Here is a 23,567-nt window from a genome sequence, read left to right on the forward strand (position 1 = left end):
GGGGTTCAATATTATACTTTTTTCATATCAGTTCTGACACATAATCTGTACTATATTTGGCAAAATACAATGTGTCCCTTTTGGATAGAAACACATGTATATTTATATAGTCTAATTCATGTCCTCTGGGTCAATTGCAGCAAATTCTGGTACGAGGACAAGTCTCTACGAGGACGAGTGTCTGTAGACATCCTCTGGTCTGAGTCAACCTGACAGCAAGAACAGTCTCCACCAGTGTTTATATACACATATGTGTGTCTGTGTGTGTACATCAATGTCTTATTTCTTCAAAGGTGCAGCTTTCTTTTCACCAGGCCGCTGTTGCTTGATTCTCATGTTTAAAAAAATACACCCTGAGCCTAAATTAATATTTGTGTTAAGTTCATTAACTTTCGTAATTTTCAAATAGTGGCTGGCTGCCAAATGGCTCAGAAACCCGACCTCCTCAATGTTAGTGGATGGGACATGGAGCAAACCAAAAAGAAATCAAAATAAGTATATGTTAAATACAATTTTCTAAAATATGGTCTCTGTCATTTTAGATCATATTAATCAAACTGAATTGTGAACTGTATTTAATCTGCTGTTATTTCCACTGTAACATAATAAAGACACGTTTTTCTCTACCAAAGTTGTTTATTGTTGCATTCCCACAGTCAGCGGCCATACAGACATTATATCACTGCTCATGCTGGTTTATTATACTGGTTGGTTAATAGCAGATAGTTGTAAGCAAGGGAGGTCGTTAGCTCTGTAATTTTAGCGGGAAACTCTGGAAACATTGGTAAAATGAAAACTACACATTATTTGGCCAGATGTGAAACTTTGTTTTGACAAATAAAAAACACATGAAAACAGAAGTTCTCTTTGATAAGGTAAAAACAAGGTTTTGGCACCTATAGAGAAATAACAAAGTTCATCATGGGCAGAGAAACTTCCACCTATGAAATCTGCTGCTATTTGGCATCAAAACAACACGTGGTCAACAAAGTGGTCCTCTTGGATTATCCAATCCCTTCTTGTGCGTCATCTGATATCATTTTTGTTGTCCAATTTACATTAGATTGTCAAAATGAACATGCACGGTCTAAAACATTAATTCAAAGCCTTTTTGTTAGATTGTTAGAATGTTGCTATTTTTACATCAACAGCAATGAGAGGCTAAATGAATTTGTAACATACAAAACATGAGTTTTCTTTCCTGGTCAAACGAGGGTGACTCCTTCTTTAGGAAACACAGGTTACTGGTCGATAGTAGAATAGATACAGAAGTAAAGATATGTTCAGGCTGAAGCAGCTGAGCGGCAAATAGACATCTTAGTCTATGAGTCTTTAGTAAAGTCTATAATAAGGCTACGCTGGTAAAGCTATGTTAAAGTGAATATCATTCATAAAGATAGTTTCAAGCATTCAGTTCAACACCCAAAGTGCAAAGTATTGATATCTGATTAATAAGGCTGATCAGAGCCGCACACACTGTTAGTGCAAAGTGTCACCAATGCAACGAGTGGTTATTAAAACAATTATTGTATGAAGTCAAATTTTCTGTTTACGGTTTTGACTAGTTCAGCTCTCAGCAGATCAGTGTCTTTCTACTTTTAATATGGAAACAATAATACAAATCTAGTGACACGGTGAAACTGTGTGCATGTGTGTGTGTGCGGCTCCATGATATCTTTGACACGTAAGTGCACACGTGATCTGCATAGTTGGCGTGGAAGCAGCAGAAGGAATAAATCTATAATCTCTACTATTATCTAAGAGAATCTAATGATTATCAAACTGATACAAAAAAAGACATGAAACTGGAGTGTTTTTTCCCCCCGGACACCCTGATTGGCTGACAGCTGTATCCTGCCTGGTGATTGGCTAAGACTCCAGTATAAACTTCAGGTTGATCCCTTAATAGTGCTCGACTTTATGAGTTGGGGGCGGCAGAGTAGAGGGTTGGTGTCGGTCCGAGCCGGGAATGAAATCTGCTTCATGGTCGATGTGGGGATTACAGGAGGTGAAGGTTGGTGGGGGGGTCGTGTTGGGGTTTTAAGCTTTGTTTGCAGCTTTAGGTTTGGGTGGATCAAGACCTCTCATCTTGAAATAAGACACAAGCTGGTTGGGGACCTCAGCAAGGACGGACTTAGCCAGAGCCTCCTTTGGAGCCTGAGGAGACAGAGAGAGAGAGAGGTGAGACATTAGCATCAAGGTGGATTTTGTCCAGTTCTTCTCTCAGGAGATCGAACCCACTCACCAAAGTTACATAGAACAGACATTCAGGGTGAGCAGTGGGAATGGAAGAGGAAACATTCTCCATGTTCACACCCACTCAACCATCAAACTCTTTATAATGAAGCAGATTTATTCTTGTGTTGCTTTGATCCTGTTAACAAACACAGAGCCTTACGTCTTTGAACTGTCTGTACGGGACAAACTGAACGATGTCCCTGGCGACTGCCTCCCCCACCGTTGACCTCAGAACACCGTCGTCTCCATCCAGGAGCTCCATGGCCTTGAAGTCCGCTGGCCCCACCCCCACAATGATGATTGACAGCGGCAGCTGCGACGCCCGTACGATGGCGTCCCGGGTCTGGTCGAGGTCGGTGATCTCCCCGTCAGTGAGGATGAGGAGGACAAAGTATTGCTGCAAATAGACACAGACTTGAGTAAGAGGCTGAGTGTGTGTTTCTGGTTTATTTCATTGTGTGTTCTTGTGCATCTCCTCACAGAGGCATTGTTGGCCTGTGCGCCGCTGGTGGCGATGGAGGCGACGTGGTTGATGAGGGGAGAAAAGTTTGTGGGTCCAGACAGTTTGAGCTGAGGTAAAACTTTCCTGTAGGCGTCAATGATCCCCTCGACACCTGAGGCACAGAGGACAAGCAGTGAGGACGAACAGATCTAGATTTGTCTGGGCAACTGAAATAATCCTGATAAATGTGAAAATAGAAAACAGGCAATTAGCAGTGCTTAACACGCCACCTGCTGGTCAAACAACCAACTACACATGGCAATCAACACAGAAAGGCCTTTATTAAAAGGGACTGTCATAAGACAAAGATTTGTTTACAACTACAGAACAAGAACTTTTATTTTAGCTTTTAAGATTTTGAATGGCGTATGTGTGTACCTTGGCAGTACGGGTTAGTGGGGTTGAAGTTGAGCGCAAACTCGTGGTGGGCCGCCTGCACGAAAAACAACACAACAATTCATTAGACATGACAATATAAGCGCTACTCTGATTGGCTCTTCAGAAAAATAAGGTTATTCCAATTTTCATAAAGCTCAGTTCAAACAAATTGCACAATTAAACAAATAAAACCATTTAAGTCACAGAGAGCAACGTTGTGATTGGTTGGTTAGAGAACTGACCGTAAAGTCTGGAGGAAGTTTGGCTCCGAAACCAAATGCTGGGAAGAGTTTATCACTAAGACAGGAAACACAAAATTACCACCGTTAATACACGAATGAGAGCACCTTTTCTACTGGTTCTGAAAGTTCACAGTTCAGAGTTCATGGTTGATGCGGGGGAATTAAATGATTTAGAATTACGGTGAAGAGAGTTTCAGATGTGGTGTTTGAGGTTTAGGATGCAGGGTGGAGGGTTCAGGCTGTGAGGTGTAGAGTTTAGGTTTTGACTGTAGGAACTGAGGTCTAGGTGTATTTGTGTATAATATTTAAAGGTGAGTGGTTTAGTGTGCAGAACCTGTATTAACATGGTTACAGACTTAAGTGTTGGATGTGTGGTTTCAGGTGAAGAGCTCAGGAATGAGGGTTTAAGAATTGAGTTCTAGGTCACAGTGTTGAGGTTGTAAACAGAAAAACAAGGATGTGGGTTATAGGATTTAGTGTAGGGTCTGTGTAGTTGTTGTGTTATGTGTGATCATGTACTCACGTGTCGTAGTCCTGGACCACCAGACCCACAGACCACAGGGCCGACAGGTACTGGTTCAGCCCGTCTGGACTCATGAAGTGGAGAGAGTTGGGCGAGCGAGGATCCCCATTAGAGCCGGTGAAGTCGACTCCCACCTAACAACAATCATTCTTTTATTATTAAACTAAATAGTGGACATAATAATAAATAAATGAATGTGTTAGAAAGACAACTTATAAACTGGTTAATTATACAACAGTTCACAAAGATTCCAAGATTACATATCTTAATCTAAAGAAAACAACTTATTGTGAGTTATAGTGAGTGTGATTCATGGATTAAAATACATCATCTGAAATGTGTGTGTGTTCACTGGTGCAGACGTACGGTGAAATTGATCTGGCAGCCGCCCATCACGTAGTCCAGGAAGGTGTACTGGGTAACCAGCTGTAAACACACACAAAAACACAGAGGCACAGTTCAGCATCAACATCTGAGCTTCATGGCTTCCAAAGCAGCAACCTGCAGGGAACTCTGGGTAATGCAGTCTCTACCTTGCAGCTCTTCACAGAGACGACTCCAGAGTTCTTATAGCTCTTCTTCTTCTTCTGTTTGTCCGGGTGGATGCAGTCAAATTCCACCTGGAGAGCACATCACACAGTTGACGACTTCTGATCAGCCGGCTGGCGACTGAAGCTGTTCTTATGATCAGTGATCTCACCGGTGAACCCTGCGCAGCTTTCTGCAGCTCCGAGACTTTGGTGGTGAAAGAACCGATCAGATCGTGAGTTCCATCGCTGTCGTAATCGGAGCAATCCACCTGCAGGAGGAGCAGATTTGTCGTTGAAGATTTCGATTGGTTGTTGTTATTGAAGGTGCATTCTGATATGGCTGTTTTGAATGGAGGAATCTGATTGGTGGAACCTTCAGCGGCCTCTCGAGGTCGCTGGAGCAGAACGTTTGCAGAGGAATGCAGAACTTCTTCCAGCTGGGATTTAGATTGTTCTTCACCACCTGAAAACAAACAAACACAACTCATCAACTTCACAATGAACTTCATCGTAATAACATCATCCTGTGTGTGTCTGTCTGTGTATGACTGTGTGTGTGCGTACCTCTGTTCTGTGGACCAGCTGCCACTTTCCATCGTCTCCTTTTTTGGAAAACTCCAGGAATGGATCAGACTTCCCAAACGTGTCCTGATCAGACAAAAGAAAAAACACTGTGAAGAAGTGAGGGGGGAACAGCTGGTGTAACAGTCCTGAAGAGGTGGAGGATACGGTTAATAGAGAAGGTGAAGAGAGTGAGGAAGAGGAGCAGAATTACCTTCTTGTCCAGGTTTCTAGCCTCAAACTCCAACGTAATGGCTCTGTTGTCTTTTATCTCCTCCGCTGTGACCTACACACACACAAATTACATGATATTTACATTAATCTTTGAACTGTTGAGATCATCACAGTTTACACAGGAAATTTGTATTTATGCCAGTAATAATTCATTGGTAAACACCGTGAGGGTTCCTTTCCCTGCAGGTTTGCCTTTCTTCAGCTGCAGAGGTCTGGTCACACTTTTACTGGAAACGATCTGAAACACACACACACACACACACACAGGAGACCACGTTATTAACATAACCCATGATATACATTGACAGTTTCGTGATTACACTGTTAGTCCAGCAGAGGGGAGTGTGAACACTTAGAGAACCTGATCAGCGGAATCATTGTTGTGTAGCTTATCTCCCAATTTATTTATTTTTTCTTTATTGTTTTTATGCAGTTTTTTGTTTCCATTCAACAAACAAACAGTGTCTACAAAACTAGACACAAAACAAACACAAAACATACATGACAGCTCTTACATGAAGGATGAACATATGGCATGATACAAGAGGTGGTGAATCTCACAGTACACGAATGTCGTTTAAGTCCACACCAGTCCTTTTAGTAGGGTGGAGGAAAGGTCTAGACCGATATAGTCCAAAAATGGGCGCCACACTCTGTAGAACTGATCTACACTGTGATGTATGACATTGGTAAGATATTCTAAAGGGATCAGTTCAAAAATTATTTTGCGCCAACCGCAGACAGAAGGAACCTTGTCACTCATCCACTGCAAAAGAATATTTTTCCTAGCTGCAAACGTCAAAATATTATACAATCTTTAGTTGACTGCTGTTTTCAAACAGTCACTTGGGAGATCTAGAATCAGGGATATGGGGTCCATTCCTATATTAATATGAAAAATTCTCTCCATTTCACTTATAACTTCAACCCAATAACTTTGAAGTTTATGACAAGACCAGAAACAATGAGTTAAAGTTCCCAAATCAGTTTTACACTTGAGACACAGAGGGGAGAGAGAGCGGTTGAAGAAATGCCTGCGGTGAGGGGAAATACGTAATCTGTGTAAAATCTTAAATTGTATTTCTCTTGTCCGAGTGCAAATTGAATCTTTTTTGCAAGAGACCAAATGGTATCCCACTTGTCTTCATCTATGGTCACAGACAACTCCCTCTCCCACACACCTCTGACCCCCTGCGCTATCTCCCAATTTTAAAGGAAACCTGCCAAACCAGCTCATGTAAAACCTGCAGTGTCAGCGTTTCCTGCAGAGACCGTTACACAAACTGCTCCATCATGACATCTTCACACAGAAAAACCTTGACTCAACATTACAAGTACATCATGGAACGGCTGCCAGTGTATTTAGCAGTTTCATTATGTATTTTAAATTGGCTGCATTGTAGACGTTGTTCATGTGCATAGCATACATTTTGTGAAATCTGTGGTCCTCAATACAAAGCGATGGTCCTAGATGTACCAGACTCTGTGAAGTTAGGTTTATACACATTAGTCTTTTGCATCTCTGTTGTTAATTTAGCACAAGCTACCAATCAGCCATGGGTGGATGTGTCCCACAGGAGGGATCTGAGACCATTTAACATTGACCACATTTCCGTCATGGCCATCAAACTGCCTCCAGACAGTTCAAAGCAACACAGTGTAAAGAATCTGTAGACACATTCTGATCTGGTGCATACCTGTCCCAGTGTCAGCTCGACACCACCCAGGTAGTCATCGTCGCTGAGGTCAGAGGAGGAGTTGTCGATGTCGTACACGCCCAACTTCAGATTCTGAACCGTCTCAAAGGCATAGTCCAGCCTGAGACGCTGACTGAAGGACGGACTGGAGGTGTTGTTCAACCTCTCAGTTCGACCCAGCTGAAACAGAGAGGTGTGGTTTTTATTAAATCTTATATTCTACGTATCTTTATCAAAAATATTAAGAAGAACGTATGACTGTGAAGTTACCTCAGTCCATTTGTCTCCTCCTGTGCTCTGCAGCAGCACACACAGAGGGTCAGACTTCGACCCGACATCTTTATCCAGCAGGTTCGAGCAGGAGATGCTCAGCTCCACCTTCGAGATACAGTCCTTCGCCATCTGAGAAGGAAGAGAGAAATGTTTGGATCAGGATTGAGGAGAGAGACTTCATGCTACAGACGGAACAGTCGCTCGTACTGAAACATTCTGTGACAGAGAAGCAAACGGTTTCATTGGTTGAATAACTGATCAAAACACAGAAATGAAAGATCCACAGAGTAGATCCTGCAAGTTCAGCCAAGGCCCAACAGTCCTTAAATCCAACCAAGCAACAACAACAACAACAAAAACACACACTCAAATATCAGTCCTCCAAACATGCCTGGTTTTTGTCATCAAGATCAGTGAAGATGTTGGAAAACACCTTAGCTTTTAGTGTAAACCGGGTGAAAACACAACCTCATGGCAGAGGAGACTATTTCAAATCTTATCAACAGGAAGAAACACAAAATGCAATGACTGTCCCGGCTATTGCTTTATCTCCTTTGTTCTCTGCAGAGTTTCAGACAGATAGACATCAGCTACGTCCAAAATGACTCACACATAATAACTTAACAGTACGAGTTGTAAACCATATTTACAGTTACTATAAAATCAATCAATCAATCAAATTTTATTTGTATAGCCCATATTCACAAATTACAATTCATCTCATAGGGCTTTAACAGGGTGTGACATCCTCTGTCCTTAACCCTCAGCAAGAGTAAGGAAAAACTACAAAAAACCCTTTTAACAGGGTAAAAATATGTAGAAACCTCAGAGAGAGCCACATGTGAGGGATCCCTCTCCCAGGACGGACAGAAGTGCAATAGATGCCACGTGCAGGAGAACATCATCAATAATCAAAGTCTCTAGCATCATTGATGAAGCACAGTCCATGCTCAGCAACCATCTAGACCACGATCCACCATCCAGACCAGACGCCACTTCAGTCCTCAGTCACCGTCCACCGCCGCCCACCAGGAGGACCCATCACAAGCCACCACTGCGGTCCTGGTCCACCGCCCGTGCCCAATGCCAACGCGACACAGGGTCCGCCACCAGCACCACGATCAGCCCACATGTGCTTGTACTTCCCGTTTTATCCCAACAAGAAATGACTCAAGTGCTTATGTTAACAAATGAGTATTCCATCAGTGCATTGGAGGAGATAGTTCATCAACGAAAAATGGGAAAATCAAGTGTTAAAGATAAAAAAAATGGCAGAGATGTTTTCTGTTCTTTACTGAATCCAAATAAAACCTTGTGAGGATTCTTTAAACTTCAACCTGCGTGAAAACAATTCCAAGCATCGTTGTTACTTCTCTGACACACAACAGCAATAAAACCATGAAGAAGTTGTACTGAGGTGGAAAATATCCATATCCACATAAAGGAGTTCTGCTGAGAGGCTCTTTTAAATTTTAACATATCTATCATGTTAATTTACACAGAATTTACATTATATTGCGTCACACACACTCTGCTCTCTGTCTGTTGAGATAAATGTTGGACTAGATTTATCTTCTCCACGTGCAAAGGTTGATACAGATATTCAAAACACACACTAAGAAACTGACAGACACACAGCTGGTCCAAGATCTGCTGTAAACCACGACTGGTCCGTGTCTCTAGGAAGTTGTGGTGGATAAAACTTGCATAAAAAGACAGGATGGAGTCACTGGTGTTTATGTTTCAATAAAAACTAGAAAGGCTCTTAAAGAGCACAAACCTCCACTAAGGTCCATCAGTTACATTAATTCACTTGAAACACATGAAACCTCAAAATAGATTTTGAGATCCATTAATTATTCTCTGAGGAGTCAACAGAAATATATCTTTGGATCTACATTAAAATTCCTCTCTGACCCACACCACATTTTTCCACCAAGATTTATGGTCATCTGTCTGGTAGTGTTTGCACAACCCTGCTCAACAACAGACACACAATTTAATGATTAATTCTTCCTCCTGCAGACTCAGAGGCAGACTCATGATGTTGGTGGTTGAAATCCCATCAGCTCCTGTGTCCATGAGCAATAAACTAGTTTAAGTGGAAAGGAGATTTCAGCAAACCATAAGCACCTCTTCATATAAGAGTCTCACTTCCTACTGAAAGTTGTGTTGCGGTCAGGTAACTGATCACCTGACAGCTGGTTTATGAAGTGAATTGAGTGAGGAGCACCTGAAGGCAACACCAGCATTGTTAAGAAGCTGTTAAACCAGTCAGTCAATTTAACCCAAACACCACCTCTCTATCTATCTTTCTTTCTCTCTCGCTCTCAGGTTTGTACTTCTATCTCAGTAAGGACACTCCCTCCTTACCCTAACCATCCAGACTAAGTGCCTCAACATTACCATGACTGAAACCTGATTCTTACCCGAAAACAAAGTCTTAACTCTCAAACAGCACGTGTAAAAAGTGAAGACCGGTCAAAATGTCAGGAAGTACAGGAACACACTCTCTCCCACACACACACACACACTCTTAAAACACACACACACTCTTAAAAACACACCCACACTCTCTTAAAAAAAAACACTTAAAATCACACACACACATTGACTCGCTATTAAAAACACACACACATACTCTCACTCTTAAAAACACACACACACTCTTAAAAAACACACACACTCTTAAAAACACACACACACACTCTTAAAAACACACACACACTCTTAAAAACACACACACACACTCAACCACACAGACGCACAACTCTTACTCACACACTGCTCTCTTCCTCTCTCCCTCTTCATCTCTCTCTTTCTTTCAAACACACACCCCAACACACTCACTCATTCTTTCTCTTTCTATATAAACTTTATGAATCACCTCTTCTAATTCGCGGTATCTTATCTCTCTTCAACCCGCAGGAGCGCGCAGCAGGGCGGGGAACAAGCACAGTCACCGACCGGGAAAGTCACCGACCCCTCTTCACTCAGTAAACACAGCGGAGGGAGGGAACCGGATTCCAGGATTCTCCGCTCAACTACAGACACAGAACAACAGCAGCGGAAACGTCTCTCTTCTCTGGAACCGACGAACAAAACGGACGGACGTCTGTCGCTCTATAGCAGCTTCAGCGAACAGGGAGCGGCACTCACACGCTGATTGGTCAAGCGGTTGCAATAGCGCGTTCTGATTGGACCACACGATTGTCGATCAGTGTTCAGAATAACCGGATAACGTCTGTAGAGCTTCCCGACCACACTCTTTCAAATTAAAAGCAGCGTCTCAATAAACCGAAAGCAAAGCAAAGCAAAGCCTTTCTAACAGCAGAATGGAATGCGATGAATCATCCTGTAACAGCCGGTTTGCTACCTTGAGGAAGAGACACGGCAGTTCATCAAAGTTGATTATCATTAATAAACAATATATCAAACATAAAATAATCCTTTATTTAATCCACAAAGGGGGGGAATTGGCAATATTACAGCAGCAAGAGAAAAATAGGCATTAAATAAGTAAAAGGTAAAATGCAATACTTAGGTGTATGGATAAATGTATGCCATTTTTGGTATTTCTAATATCATAGGATTTTATTATAATCTCAATGTATGCGTCTCAAGTCTGAGCAGCAATTTAGCATCACAAAAGCCAGACTAGAAATTATTATTTTCTATTAAGAGGCAGGATGGCTGCAACAACATTTCCAAAACAAAAGGCCAACGGTGTATCTTACGCTTAAACACCAGCAAGGCTGCAAATTATTTAATTACCTGCTGTATTTAGAATGCTGCCTACAAAGCAAAAGGAGCTATAAAGCCTTAAAGGCCATAACTAAAAGAGGAGATCACAAAACCAAAAGATGAGAGGAAGAGAAAGGGCCCAAAGAAAGTATTATGTACCAGACTGCTCAGTCTAAAATCAATGGTCCTTCTGGTCTATCATATTGGTCCTGTAAAACACACTTAAAACCTCTAAAGGGCTGAAAGCAATTGTTCTTATTCAAGGTCTTCAGGTTTTATTAATTTCCAGCTCAATGACATGCCACAAGGAATAATATGATTTACACTCTTGTGCAGAACTGGGTGTATTCAGACAAAGTATTAATGTCCACTGCAGCTTGAGAAGGTACAGTACTACCTACACGATCGATGAGTCCACACCAGAGACCAGCCGCAGTGTTCGGACATTTAAATGAGTGCATTACAAAGCAAAACTACTTGCTATGTGTTTGCCAGCCTTGTCTGTAAATCCTCCACATTCACTAAATAGAACATAGTATTTATCTATTTTACTTGATAGGACTGATTTTAATATATTTCTTGGTAAAAGGAATTAGTTAATACCACATACTGCCACTTCAAAACTTTGACCAAACAGCTGGATAAAAACTGACAATATCTGCTGAGGAAGTCTGTGACATGGAGTTGAAATCTCCAGAAAAGGCAAATATGTGAGCTTTAGCGACTAATCTTGTCAACTGCTGTTCTCAAAGTTAAGAATTCATTTTCAGACGCTCATCAAGACTGTTTAAATTGTGTAATTCTGTGATGTTGAAAAGCAGAAACTAAAGGCGACTGCAGAAGAACTGTGTCTGATAAACTTTATCCACTGGGAGAAAACATGAAAGTCAGAAGTTCAATTGAAAACAGTTCAGGCAGAGGAGAAACAGAATAAACTGAACAAAGCAAGAGCGAGAATCCTCACAAAGAACCATGAAGTTTAATTTGATTCATCCTTTGCAGCAGAAGTCAGAAAAAGCTGCTGAGCACCAGCCAATAGAAAAAACAGTTTTAATTTTAATTTAATGTGGAATCCTGTTACACACACACACACAGACACACACACACACACACACATTGACGTTATAGTGAAGGTGACAGACATTCCAAAGATCTCAAATCTATGTGACTGCATTTTGGGGGAATGATGCAGCCTTTGGTCTGAATAACATTCGATGAAGAGCCAGAACAACCTTGTAAACAATAAAGGTAACATTACAGGCTAACACATAAGTACTATCTACAGGCTGCTAACTACTGGCTAATATGTCCCAAAATGGACATCTTAACCCAGTCTAAGAAATAAACCTCCCATGCCACTCTGTCAACATCGCGGCAAATCTCATGTGAGAGCATACAATCGATTGGCACAATGGACAGTTTTAACATCACGTCCCGTGTTTTACGATTTTATGTACCATCTACTGACTGCTAACTACAGGCTAATATCTATGAACCATATGCAAGACAGAGGATAACATTATGTACCATCCACATGCTAACATCCATCCTGCTAACTTTTATGTTCACATCTGACCACCAACTACAGGCTTACGTCTGTATTCTATCTACAGACCACTAACATCTACAAACCCTTTACAGGCTGCAAGCTACAGGCTTACACCAATGTACCATCTACAGGCCACTAACTATAGCATAATATTATACATGCACTATCTACAGACCACTGACATCTATGAACCTCCTACAGGCTGCTAACTACAGACTAACCTCTAAGACCATCTGCCACTACCTAGATGATTAAAACTAAAATTACACTATCCACTATGCAACAAACTAATAGGTACCATTTGCATGGCGCCATCTATAATCTAGTGTTACAAACTAGGTGGAAAATGAATGCCTCCACCATCATCTCAAGACTACCATCAAAACTAATATGTACTGCACCACCTACTGATATAACACAACAACCAACCGGCCATTATTTAAAATGTACACCTTACCATTAACCAATCATTTGTATTATAGCTACATGCTGTCATCTAACTTATCACCACCCTTTACATTTAACATTACAAGTGACAATCAACTGAGCACTACCAAGTCTATAGGTGATGATTCAAGTAACATTGAAAGTTTACTGTTTCCATCGATTTACAAGGTATCATACAGCGACTCATCTCTGTGAAGGTTTGAATCCCTTTAAAGGTGGAATCTAAGATTGTTGATTGTCCACAGTCAATAGACTGCATCGTTTCCCTCATCTACTAAATGGACCATCTTTATGTCTGTCACTCACCTTAGGTCCTGCTTTCTGTCTACTGATCAGGAGGAGGGGGGCCTCAGCCGGTGATTAACAGGTCGGTGTCAGTAATTCATCAATGACCTCTCTACAACTTCTTCAGAACTGCATCCAAGTCTGTCTTCTCCACCCACACACACAAGGTCCACAGCACAGACAGTCATTTATACCAACAATCATTTGCCCAGTCAGTGTTTTATTTCACTTTATTAAGACCTCATGCACACAAACAGTGTGCACAGCTAGTAGAGCATTGCGATCTGGGTAGCCATTTAGAGGTAAACCACTTCCTGAGCAGATATTTCCTTTTGTCTGAACAACTTCTACTGCTACTTTCTGATAGTGATGTTCAGTACAGCTGCAATTGTGCAACTAACTATAAATGGTTCAGTGGCTTTATTTTCACACCACACAAGCTAAGAGCAGATGATGTGACAAACAAGATTTAGACCATTTGTCTTAAAAGCTTTAAGTTCTTCAGGCAATATATAATTATACATAACATTAAATCATGCCAAATTAATCCAATAAAAAAGGTGGTAGCTTCGTCTCCATGATGGCCTGTCAGCAATTTGCTTCCCTGATTCTGTAGCAGTGCTCAGCAGTTAGCATCTATCAGCCACTGTTTGTCAGAAAGGAAAGGTTAATATTTGGCCGAGCTGCAAGCAGAAGTGATAGTTTAAATTTCTTATTTTGCTAAATAAATAGCTATATTTCCAATATAAAAAAGGCAAAGATTGCATTTTAAAAAGTTTAAAATTGAAGTACCTCATACTGCACTGAAAATGTCAGAATGGAAGTCATCCGTGTTCCAAATAAAACCAACTCGGATTACAATTCAAGATGAAAGAAAATTTACCCAGAAACTCGATGAATGAGTTTCCATCATCCATCCATCCATCAGCAGACAGGAAAGAGCAGGCAATTAGAGAGAGCTGATTGCAGGTGAGCATTAGTGCATCAGGAATGTCCTTTTATTAACCAAAGCAAAGACGACTCCACATCATGTATGGTTATATGATCATACACATTTGTTTACACTGATAATTGGAGCAAAAAAATATTAGCTTCGAGGTGGAAACATCCAAAACATTGTCAAATCTACATACAACAAACAGCTACCAAACTAAAAATGCTAGACCTCATCTCAACGTTCTACAATCCCCCAAAAACCTGCTGAGCATGTGCAAAGAAAAGGCTTGGGGGCTGGGGGTAGTCGCATTGTCAAAACACAGCAACATCAGAAAAATAAGACAAGAGGGAAAGGATTCAGCAGCCCCAGTGCATTATTTACAAAATTAAACATGAGTAAGGAATCTGTCCATCCCACATCCACAGAGCACTGCAAACAGAAATGTATAGTCGTGTTACAACGATGCAACAAGGCATGTCAACATTTCACCACAGCAACAGAGCATTAACATTCCATAACAGCAACATAGCTTTACGTTATGATTTTATCGTAGCAACAGGAAATGCGAAGAAGACATTACCGTAGCGTCAGAGCACCAACACGTAATCTACAGCAGGTTTTACCATCGCAACACAGCATGTTAAACTTGTCACTGCAACATGGCATTTGAAGATTAGACCACAGCAAAAAAGCATTTTCAGAGTTTATCATAGCAACAGAGCATTTTAAGATCTTACAATAGCAACAGAGCATTGACATGTTATCATGGCATTTGTACTGTGACTTTTCATCATATATTTTTTTGTGGCAACAGCGCATGATATCATCTTACCATTGCACCAGCAGAGCATATTGAAACGCAAAAAGCAAGAATTGCTCATTAAACCATCATGGTACCATAGCAGCACAACAGGTGTAGAGTGTGTTCAATGCATCAACTCTTGACATTATTGGACAAAATGCTGCAAAGCTGTCATGGAAACAAGACAAGATAAGACCAAAATCACCATCATCAGTTTGTGTTACGATAGTCAGTGGAGGAGCTGCAGGAAAGAGCAAAGTCTGGATCAGAGTCTTCCTATTAGACAGACTGCAGGGGCTGGGGCCTACCTGCTATTATCTTCACACAAGGAGAGGGTGCTCTTTAGTAATAACTGACAGTGAGCAGACAGGGCATGGTCTAAACTGAAAAAACATTGAGTTTTAAATCTAATCTGGTATAATTGCTTTTACCTAGATTGTTGATCCAGGGTAGGTGTAACATCTTGTATCTACAGTTAGTCTGTTTTGGGTAGGGCTTTACCCAAGGCTTATTTTGACCTTACGAGCGCCAATAGGTCGGTCATTGAGGTCCAAGACAGCAGCAGCAGCCTCCTCGTGGTTCTGAAAGGCCACCATGGCCTCGCCAGTTGGTAGGCCTTTCTCACTGAACTGCAGGCAAATGGAGCCTTGCAACACCTGGTAGCCATAGAAGAAGTCCATGATCTCATCCACGGTTACAGTGAATGGCATGTTCTGAAGTTTTACAATTGTTGGGCCAGCACCACCACGTTGACTATTGGGATTGCTGGATCCGCCAGGGGCTGGCTGGTTACGGAGACTGTCAGCTCCTTGAGTGAACACCTGCTGCCCACCTGTGGCCCCACCACCTGGACGTCCTTGGTTGTTGTTAGCACCTCCTCCTCTATTCTGTCCTCCTCCACTTGATTTTCTGTTGGCACTTTCAAAGGACACCAAGCCTCTAAGCCCATCTTGACTGAATGAAAGTCCTCCACCAGTTCCAGTTCGAAAGCCTGGTGGTTCCATGATTGCTACTCCAGGAAGACCGGCAACTAGTGGTGGAGCCAAACCCAGATTCACATCTCCCAGCCCTGCTGACAGGGGAGGCAGAGGAGGAGGGCCTGCCAGCCCATTCCCTGGGGCTGAGAATGGAGTTACAAATTGGGCATTATTAAGGTTCCCCATAGTGTTTCTGAGAAAGTTAAACTCTTCCCCACTAATCCCAGCAAATGGGTTGATCTGGGGCTGCTGGGGACTAGACTGGGTTTGCTGGTGCGGATTCTGATTTTGGCCCTGCTGATTTTGGGTGCGTTGGCCCCTCTTGTTCTGTGGGGGAGGATTTCTCTCGATTTCCTTCATTTGCTCAAAGGTCACTAGGTGGATAAAGGCATCGCGGCCATTGAGTTTTTGACGGTGCAGTCTTTCAGCCTTGCGGGCATCTTCCTCAGTTCGCAGCTGGAAGATGGATTGTCCTAAACCATTGCCATGGCTATCTGAAAGAACCTTCAGGGTGTCTTCATAAATCCCTACACCGTCGAGGAAGGCACGAACATCCTTCTTGGAGATGTTGTAAGGAATGTTGGTAATGTGGGCGCAGTTCCTGGGAGCTTTCAGGCCATCCTGGTTCTTTCCATCACCCTGTGTTGCTTCACGTTTGCGGATGGAATCAATCTTTTCAAGCATTCCTTTCCGGCTGATTGGCTGGACCTGGATAAAGCGGGTGCCCATGTACTGCATGTGAGAACCCAGAGCAGTCTTGTGGTCCTGTTCTGCTTTGAACTCAAGGAAGCCTTCTCCTGTGGCTCGCCCATTGGGTCCATAGGCGATGTAGACACTGTCCTCCACAATAGACAAATTATTAAAGAACTCCTTAATCTGTTTCTTGTCTGCCTCATAGGGGAGGCCCTTCAGGTAGACACAGAATTCCTGGCGGTGGGGAGATCTTGACCTTCCTCGCTGATCCCTACCCCCGGAACCAGCATTTCCACGACGGTGCTGGTGGTCCTGAAATTCGTTGATGTGATCTGATTTGCTGCTATTGTGTGGCGCATGACCCATCATACCGTCACCGAGGCTGGCCCACTGCCGCTCAGAGGATGGAGTGATTTCAATGAACCTTTGACCCATCATGCCACCTCCCCGCTTCACTGCTTCAAAGCTGTCCTGAGGTGAGAAGAACTTGACAATAGCCCTGCCACTTGGTCGACCTTGCCCATCCCTCAGCAGACGAGCCCCATCCACACTCAGACCCCGGAAGAATTCCCTGACCTCCAGCTCTGAGCAGGAGAATGGGAGATTCTGCAGTAGGACAAACAACTCATCCGGATTAGCTATTCCTACCCCAGAGGCTGCAGCTGCTGCAGCCTTCATGTGAGCCTGAAGGCCAAGAGAGGCCAGGGGAGAGAGAGGATTAAACAGCATTGGGTTGGGGGTTCCAAGAGGAAGACCTGGGCCTAATCCTGCTGGGGGAGGTAGGGAGGGGTTAAAGGGAGGCATGGAAGACATGTGGGAGAGGTGAGACATAGGAGGCATTGGAGGGCCTTGTGACATGGGGGAGACAGTAGGGACAGGGGGTAGCGAGGACACTTGAGGGGGAACTGGAATGGTGGGCAGTGTAGGCATCGGGGGCATGGATGGCATGCTGGGAAGTGGAGGGATGGGCGGGGGACCTGCATTGAGTGATGCAAGAGCTGTGGTGATTGTAGGTGTGGAGCTGTAGCTGTTGGGGAAGCAGTGCACTATGCTAGCCAAGCTGGCTATTACTTTGTGGCTTGGTGGCTCCTGTATTGAGCTGGCAGCTGTCACTAATGCAGAGGTGTTACTGAAACCCTGGTTTCCATGGCTACCACTTCTCCCCCCTGCCCCTGACTGCACTGTGGGTATAAGGGCAGTGCCCCCTTGCCGATTGGCATTTCCTGCTGTAGGTGCAGCTGTTTCAACGGCACCTGCTCCAGCCTCAAACCTGCGGCGACTGAGTTCAATCATATTCTGCATTTCTGTCTTACTGCTCAGCAACAGCGACACTTTGGAGGCTTTAATGGACCCGCCTGTACGCATCATCCCCAGCCGAGCATCCTCATCAGTGGCAAAAACGATGAAGGCCTCGCCATGCTCACCACCTACGATGTGCACTCCCCCGTCAGGGATGGTGAGGCCAGAGAAGAAGTGTCTGATGTCCATGGTCCCAGCCATTATGGGCAGACCCTGCAGTCTGATGACTACCGCCATACTGACTGCTAAACCACAGCCCTACAACCTGGGGAGAAAGCAACATTATTGTCAGATGTAGAGCAGAAAGAGGGAGACCAGTGGTTTCCAGATGTTTTCTGGGGAAGCTAGCATGAAACTAAAATTGAGAGCTAATAATAGCTTAGCCAACATTGCTTACATTTCAGTTTCTAACGAATGACCACAGATCAATCTTTGAGCAACCATTTTTAGAGCCTGACATTTGGAAACCAGTGGTTTTTGGACAGAGTTTGTGGCAAAAATCTTAGCGAAATAGGCAGAAAAACAACCCTAAATTGAAACAGTCTCCAGTCACGTATTGCTTATCATACAATTGATTAACCTTTTCTTACTCTTTGAAAATCATTAGATCAAGCTAAAACCCAACAAAAGCTACTTTAAGCATTAAAATTACATCACTGTCCTTAATTTTTATTTTATAAAATAAATAGATGAGAATAAATAGCACTGATTTTAACAGTCAAATAGTCATGGGAATAAAACCTCAGATAACCACACCGAGGCTGCTCTAATACATGGTACATTTATTCAAGTCTCTGATGTTATGCATTGCAAATTATATGCAACTGAAACAAGGTACTAGGTTTGCAAAACAGACAATTTCTCAACTGCTGGTAGCTTTGTTTGTTGAGCCAGAAATAAGTTTTCCAGCTAGCTAACTAGGCCAATTTCCTTTTTCTGAAGCAAGCATGCACCAGGGTCAAGTCACATTTTATGACTCATCCCAGTGAATTCTGATTGGTTTTTTAAATAAAAAACCCGAACACAGTTCCAACTATATCCAACACGTCATGGTAGGTTCCTGTAGACTTTGAAGTACCTTGTGGTTTTACCTTCTCGTTTTCAATGAAACTAAACAGCCTAATGTCAGACTTGCATGTTGGAAATTTGAGTCTACAGTATGCTTCAACCTAGGTGCTTGTCAGATGATCTAATATCTTCTGAAACCCCATTTCAAAAGATGGAATCTACAGAAATTTAAAACTTTTAACAGACAAGCAAATTTTGGATTTAAGTATATATTTAGTTTTTTTGAAGATTACAGTGACCTTCAATCTCAAAAGAGTTGCTCTCTATATTGGCCCAAAAGTTAGAATTTTTTTTAAGTAACCTTTACTCTTTCTATCATGCAGTACAAAGATTTTGCTTGCATGTTTGGCTGAGTCCTGAATATTTCGTGCAACAGTGGACCTTCAAGAATCTCATGCAACTTGTAACTCACCAATGCAACTAAGCTGTGTGAATAGTTTCACTGTATACCAGACTGATGATTTCTGTAGGACACTGAAACCTGGTGAAAAAGTCAGAGAACAAACATTCCTGTTCAAGACATCTTGAATGGATTTAACCTTTTACAGAACGACAGTACATTTTTACATTAACTTCCAGTGTGAATAACTGTCTTTCATTAAAACTCAACGGGTTGAATATTTAAGTGTTGTGTGATGTAAACTGCCTAATCCAAGAATTCTAACAACTACAGAAGACTTCAAATAACAACAGGAAACCACATCTCAGAATCAGTTTGCTGCAGCTTTCCAAGCTGACTGCAGGCACACCTGACACTAGACTCAAATTGACCACAAATAAGCAAACTAAAAATAGGACAAGACATGCAGCACTATAATGCTTCCAATGATCTGAACAACAAGCCAGCAACCACATGGCAAACAGCCAGCAACCTCCTGCAAACACCAAACAAGAACCAGGCAACCTATGCCTATCAGAAAGCCAGCCACACCACACAATTGAGCAGCACTGATCCAGCTGCTTCTTGAATCCTTAACCAGCACCAAATCAGCCGAAAGGATTTCAGCAACTGGTTGTAGCACACCACTACACGAGCAAATTGTCAAACCACAAAATCTGCAATGCATTGTCAACAAACATTAGCAACATGTCAACAGGAGCAACAGCAGTAACTTTTCAACGAGAAAAGGCGAAGCAACATCGTCCAACATTTTAACAAAAGCAATGTCGGGTACATGTAAACCAAAGCAACATTAGCATAATGTCAACCAGAGCAAAGTTAGCATAATATCAACCACAGAAACATGAGCAGTAATAAACCAGAGCAACATTAGCATTATGTAAACCAGAGCAACATCAGCAACTAATGGCCGGCACCAAAGATAGTAGCAGATCAGAAGAGAAAGCAAACATAAGAGAGGTGCAACACTGATAAAAAAACAAAAACTGAACAATCCTCTGTCTCATCACTGGTTGTAACAATGTCTCTCAGACAACATCCTCAGGTTTTAACTGTGATCCTTGACTACCTCTCTATCGCTTATAGTACTGAATGGATATCAAACATTTACATTTCAGCCAATCTTCAACTCATGAAATTTGTTAATTGAAACAAAACAAAACTTGTTATTTCAGGCAGCTACCGGGAGCTCAAAACTTTCAACCATAGACTGTATAAAGATGGTCAACATTACAGATCCCCAAAAGAACTCTACTGCCACCAGGGGTATGGCTGCGGTATAGGTAAAAAAAAAACTGCCTCCTGCATGTTAGTGGGTGGAACATAGACCAAACACAAAAAAAAGTAGTGGGTTTAGGTTGTTTTTATCACACTGAAGTATGTCCAAGTGCAGATTTTGTTTCTGGTTAGTTCAGTTTGAATTAGAGATGTGTCATCCATCTTTACCTACAGTCTATGCTTTCAACACAAAGAAAGACAAAATCAACATTGTCATCATCGTCAGGTCAACCACAACACAGACAAATCCCCCAAAGCAGAGATATGATTGGCTAATCATCCAATGCTCCTTCAAAAATCATTTTTCAAGGCACATCAACTCCTCTCTTCTGAATGTCAGCCTGCATCAAGTCTGGGTGAAGCATCAACAGCAGCAAGAGGTTAAAACTCAAGAGAGGAAACGGCAACAGCATAGGTCAGAGAGAGCCAGAGTATCCAAAGTGTGGGACAAGGGTTTCACTGAAGCTGCAGCTTGCATTCACATGAACAAAGATTCACAAACGTGACTGAGAGAAACCTCCTTGACAGCCAGAAAACCAGAGAGAAATCCAGTGCAAAAAAATCGAGATATATAGAGCAAAAGACCACCTTGATTTCCCAAATGGTGTCGTCAACCTCAAAAACACAGCAAAACGTGTAACTGAAGGAAAAAGTGGGACGCCATCAACGGCCTGCAACTCAAACACAAAGAGAAAACTGCTTTAGAACAAGGTTGAGCCAAACCAACAGAACAATGGTACACAATCTGGAGTGATGAGGCCTGGAGCAAACAGCCCGACACATGTCAGAGATCCACTGACCTGCACTGAGGACCAAAAGAGAACAAAACAACAGACACAGAACAGTTTCAACTCAATATACAAGGAATCATTCACTGACTCAAATACAGCCCCTTTCAGATTTGCAATTAAATTAAAATCCTCCAGATACTTTTATGCAAACGTCACAATAATTAGATGAGGTTGGACCTGCAAAAATAAATAAAAAGACATCAGAAGAATTAAGAAAGTTTGAACAGAGAGAATGTTTTTAAGAGTTTGTACTTAAAAACAAAAAGCATTTCACTAAATCTTTCATTGCTTTTAAAATGACTTCCCCCAAGGCTTAAACATAAAATAGAAAATCAAATCATCAGATGCAGCTTTCATTCCTGTTCACTCCTTATAGTTAGAATGCCAATATTAAATAAATAATAGCCGAGCAATAAGCCAGACTGAATGTGTATTGTATGGTCTGTCTAATCAATTAATAATCTTATGTTAAAATGTATTTAAAGATTTAAAAAGTTGATCACAACTATAGAATGGTGACAGTGTTTCAAAAATGCCATTTGGATTTATATTCTTACTCAATTACTAGGTGACATACGAAACTGTACCAAGCTTATAGACACTTTAAATGTTTAGGTGCTGTATGTAGTCTGCAGCACAACCCAATCAAATAGCAAGTTCTTAAGAATAATCTTCAAAGACAAGTCCTGCAGCAGATGGTCTGACTCCATTGAGCCCTGATCTTCATGGAGTCAGTCTGGGATGAATGAAGAGACCAAAGACAATGAGAAAAACTAAATGCGCCAAAGAACAGCGAAACAACATACCTGCGTGGTCACCACTAACATGCATTTTTTTTCTTTTAACTACTCTTAATATAAGATTAATTAATAAAAAAAATTCAAGGTATTACTTTTTTTACGGCATTCCGGTTCAATTTATGGAGCACCTTCACGCAGCACAATGGAGCTATCTGCAACAAGCTAAGATCTGAGCTTAAACGGTTATTATTATTATTATATCAATTATTATGTGATTGCATATTAAATAACTTTATAAATTGTAGGCAGTGTCAGAGCTTGATACGTAAACAAGGAGACCCAGACAAAAGTAAAACACAAAGATCAGTTAAGTTAGTCCAAAGAAGGTGGCAGCAGCATATAATTTGAGAAAATCACTGATAGTGATTTTACAGTGAAACAGAAATCTTGAATGAACTGTTCATTCTTCTTCGAGGCAACTTAGCTGAGATTGTTTTTGCAGATTTCATGTCAACATCACCTTCAACCAACAACTCGCACAAAGCTACACTGGCTCCATCACAACTGTCACTCAGATTTGTCAACAGTCAATATGCTCAGCTGATGACGTTGTAGGGGGGTGGGGGTGTTCCAGGACCCGGGGGCGTGGTCTGTGGTCTTCTGGTGTGCTGATAAAAACTGCAAAAACTTAAACCCCTGTGAACTGAGATCAAAGCCAAACACCTCCTGCCTATTTCCGGTGACGTGAGATCGAGAAAACTGATCTGCGCTGAAAAAATTATAAATCACATGAAACCTCTGAGTCGACTAGCTAACCAGAGCTAGCATCTTTTTTTAGAAAAACACCACGTTAAACAGAATAAGCCCGATTCTTCTCACCAAGGAGTCATTATATTAAACACACTTCAGGCTGTGGGAGCCTAGCACTCGTAGCTAGCTTGCTGAACGACGCCCGTTTAGCGCATCTTAGCTGCCTGAGCGGGGCTAGCTCCCTGTTAGCCACCTAGCTGCTGAGGAGCCTCGCTTTGTGTGTATGTGTGTGGGAGCGGAGCGGCGGCCAGGGTGCGCACTGCTGACGGCTCCTCTCACGCTCAGCTCCCGGTGCGAGTGCGTGACTGAGCACCGGATTCTTACCGAGAGTTTTGTGCACAAACACCCTGAGGTTGAGCTCGTGAACCGGGGGAACCTGAGGCCTCAGTCTCTGCTGCTGCGGCTGCTGGTCCTCTGTCTGCAGCCTGCGACCGATGCTAATGTCGGAGCTAACACCGCGAGAACTCAGGTGGTGACGCGAGAGCTGGCGAGCTGCGGGCCCGTGACGTCAGAGGCACACATAGGGCTGGTATGGGCCAGAAGATAAAATAAAATAATTCATAAAATAA

At 42.3% G+C, this 23,567-nt stretch overlaps 1 protein-coding gene across 5 annotated transcripts; it reads right to left on the reverse strand.

Annotated features, from left to right (window-relative positions):
* Positions 1-616: 616 nt before the first annotated feature.
* cpne1 (copine I) lies at positions 617-23,458 on the reverse strand. Of its 5 annotated transcripts, none has more exons than XM_062408107.1 (16): positions 23,323-23,458; positions 7,176-7,307; positions 6,906-7,085; positions 5,372-5,446; positions 5,189-5,260; positions 4,978-5,061; positions 4,787-4,876; positions 4,584-4,682; positions 4,417-4,503; positions 4,250-4,309; positions 3,884-4,017; positions 3,361-3,415; positions 3,119-3,173; positions 2,719-2,852; positions 2,399-2,635; positions 617-2,157 (listed from the first exon to the last, which is right to left on the reverse strand). In XM_062408107.1, the coding sequence occupies exons 2-16, from the start codon at positions 7,305-7,307 to the stop codon at positions 2,041-2,043; spliced, it is 1,611 nt and encodes a 536-aa protein (XP_062264091.1). In that variant the 5' UTR covers positions 23,323-23,458; the 3' UTR covers positions 617-2,040. The 5 variants fall into 5 exon arrangements, with proteins under 5 accessions (XP_062264091.1, XP_062264083.1, XP_062264098.1 ...); XM_062408099.1 differs by lacking the exon at positions 23,323-23,458 and adding an exon at positions 10,066-10,311; XM_062408114.1 differs by lacking the exon at positions 23,323-23,458 and adding an exon at positions 9,608-9,741.
* Between the last annotated feature and the right edge of the window lie 109 nt (positions 23,459-23,567).

Source organism: Platichthys flesus, chromosome 2 (assembly GCF_949316205.1).
Source record: "Platichthys flesus chromosome 2, fPlaFle2.1, whole genome shotgun sequence".
In the NCBI taxonomy this organism is placed as follows: Eukaryota; Metazoa; Chordata; class Actinopteri; order Pleuronectiformes; family Pleuronectidae; genus Platichthys; species Platichthys flesus.

Coding starts and splice junctions, on each gene's coding strand:
- cpne1 (XM_062408084.1), bottom strand. CDS start 18,148: ATGGCGGTAGTCATCAGACTGCAGGGTCTGCCCATAATGGCTGGGACC.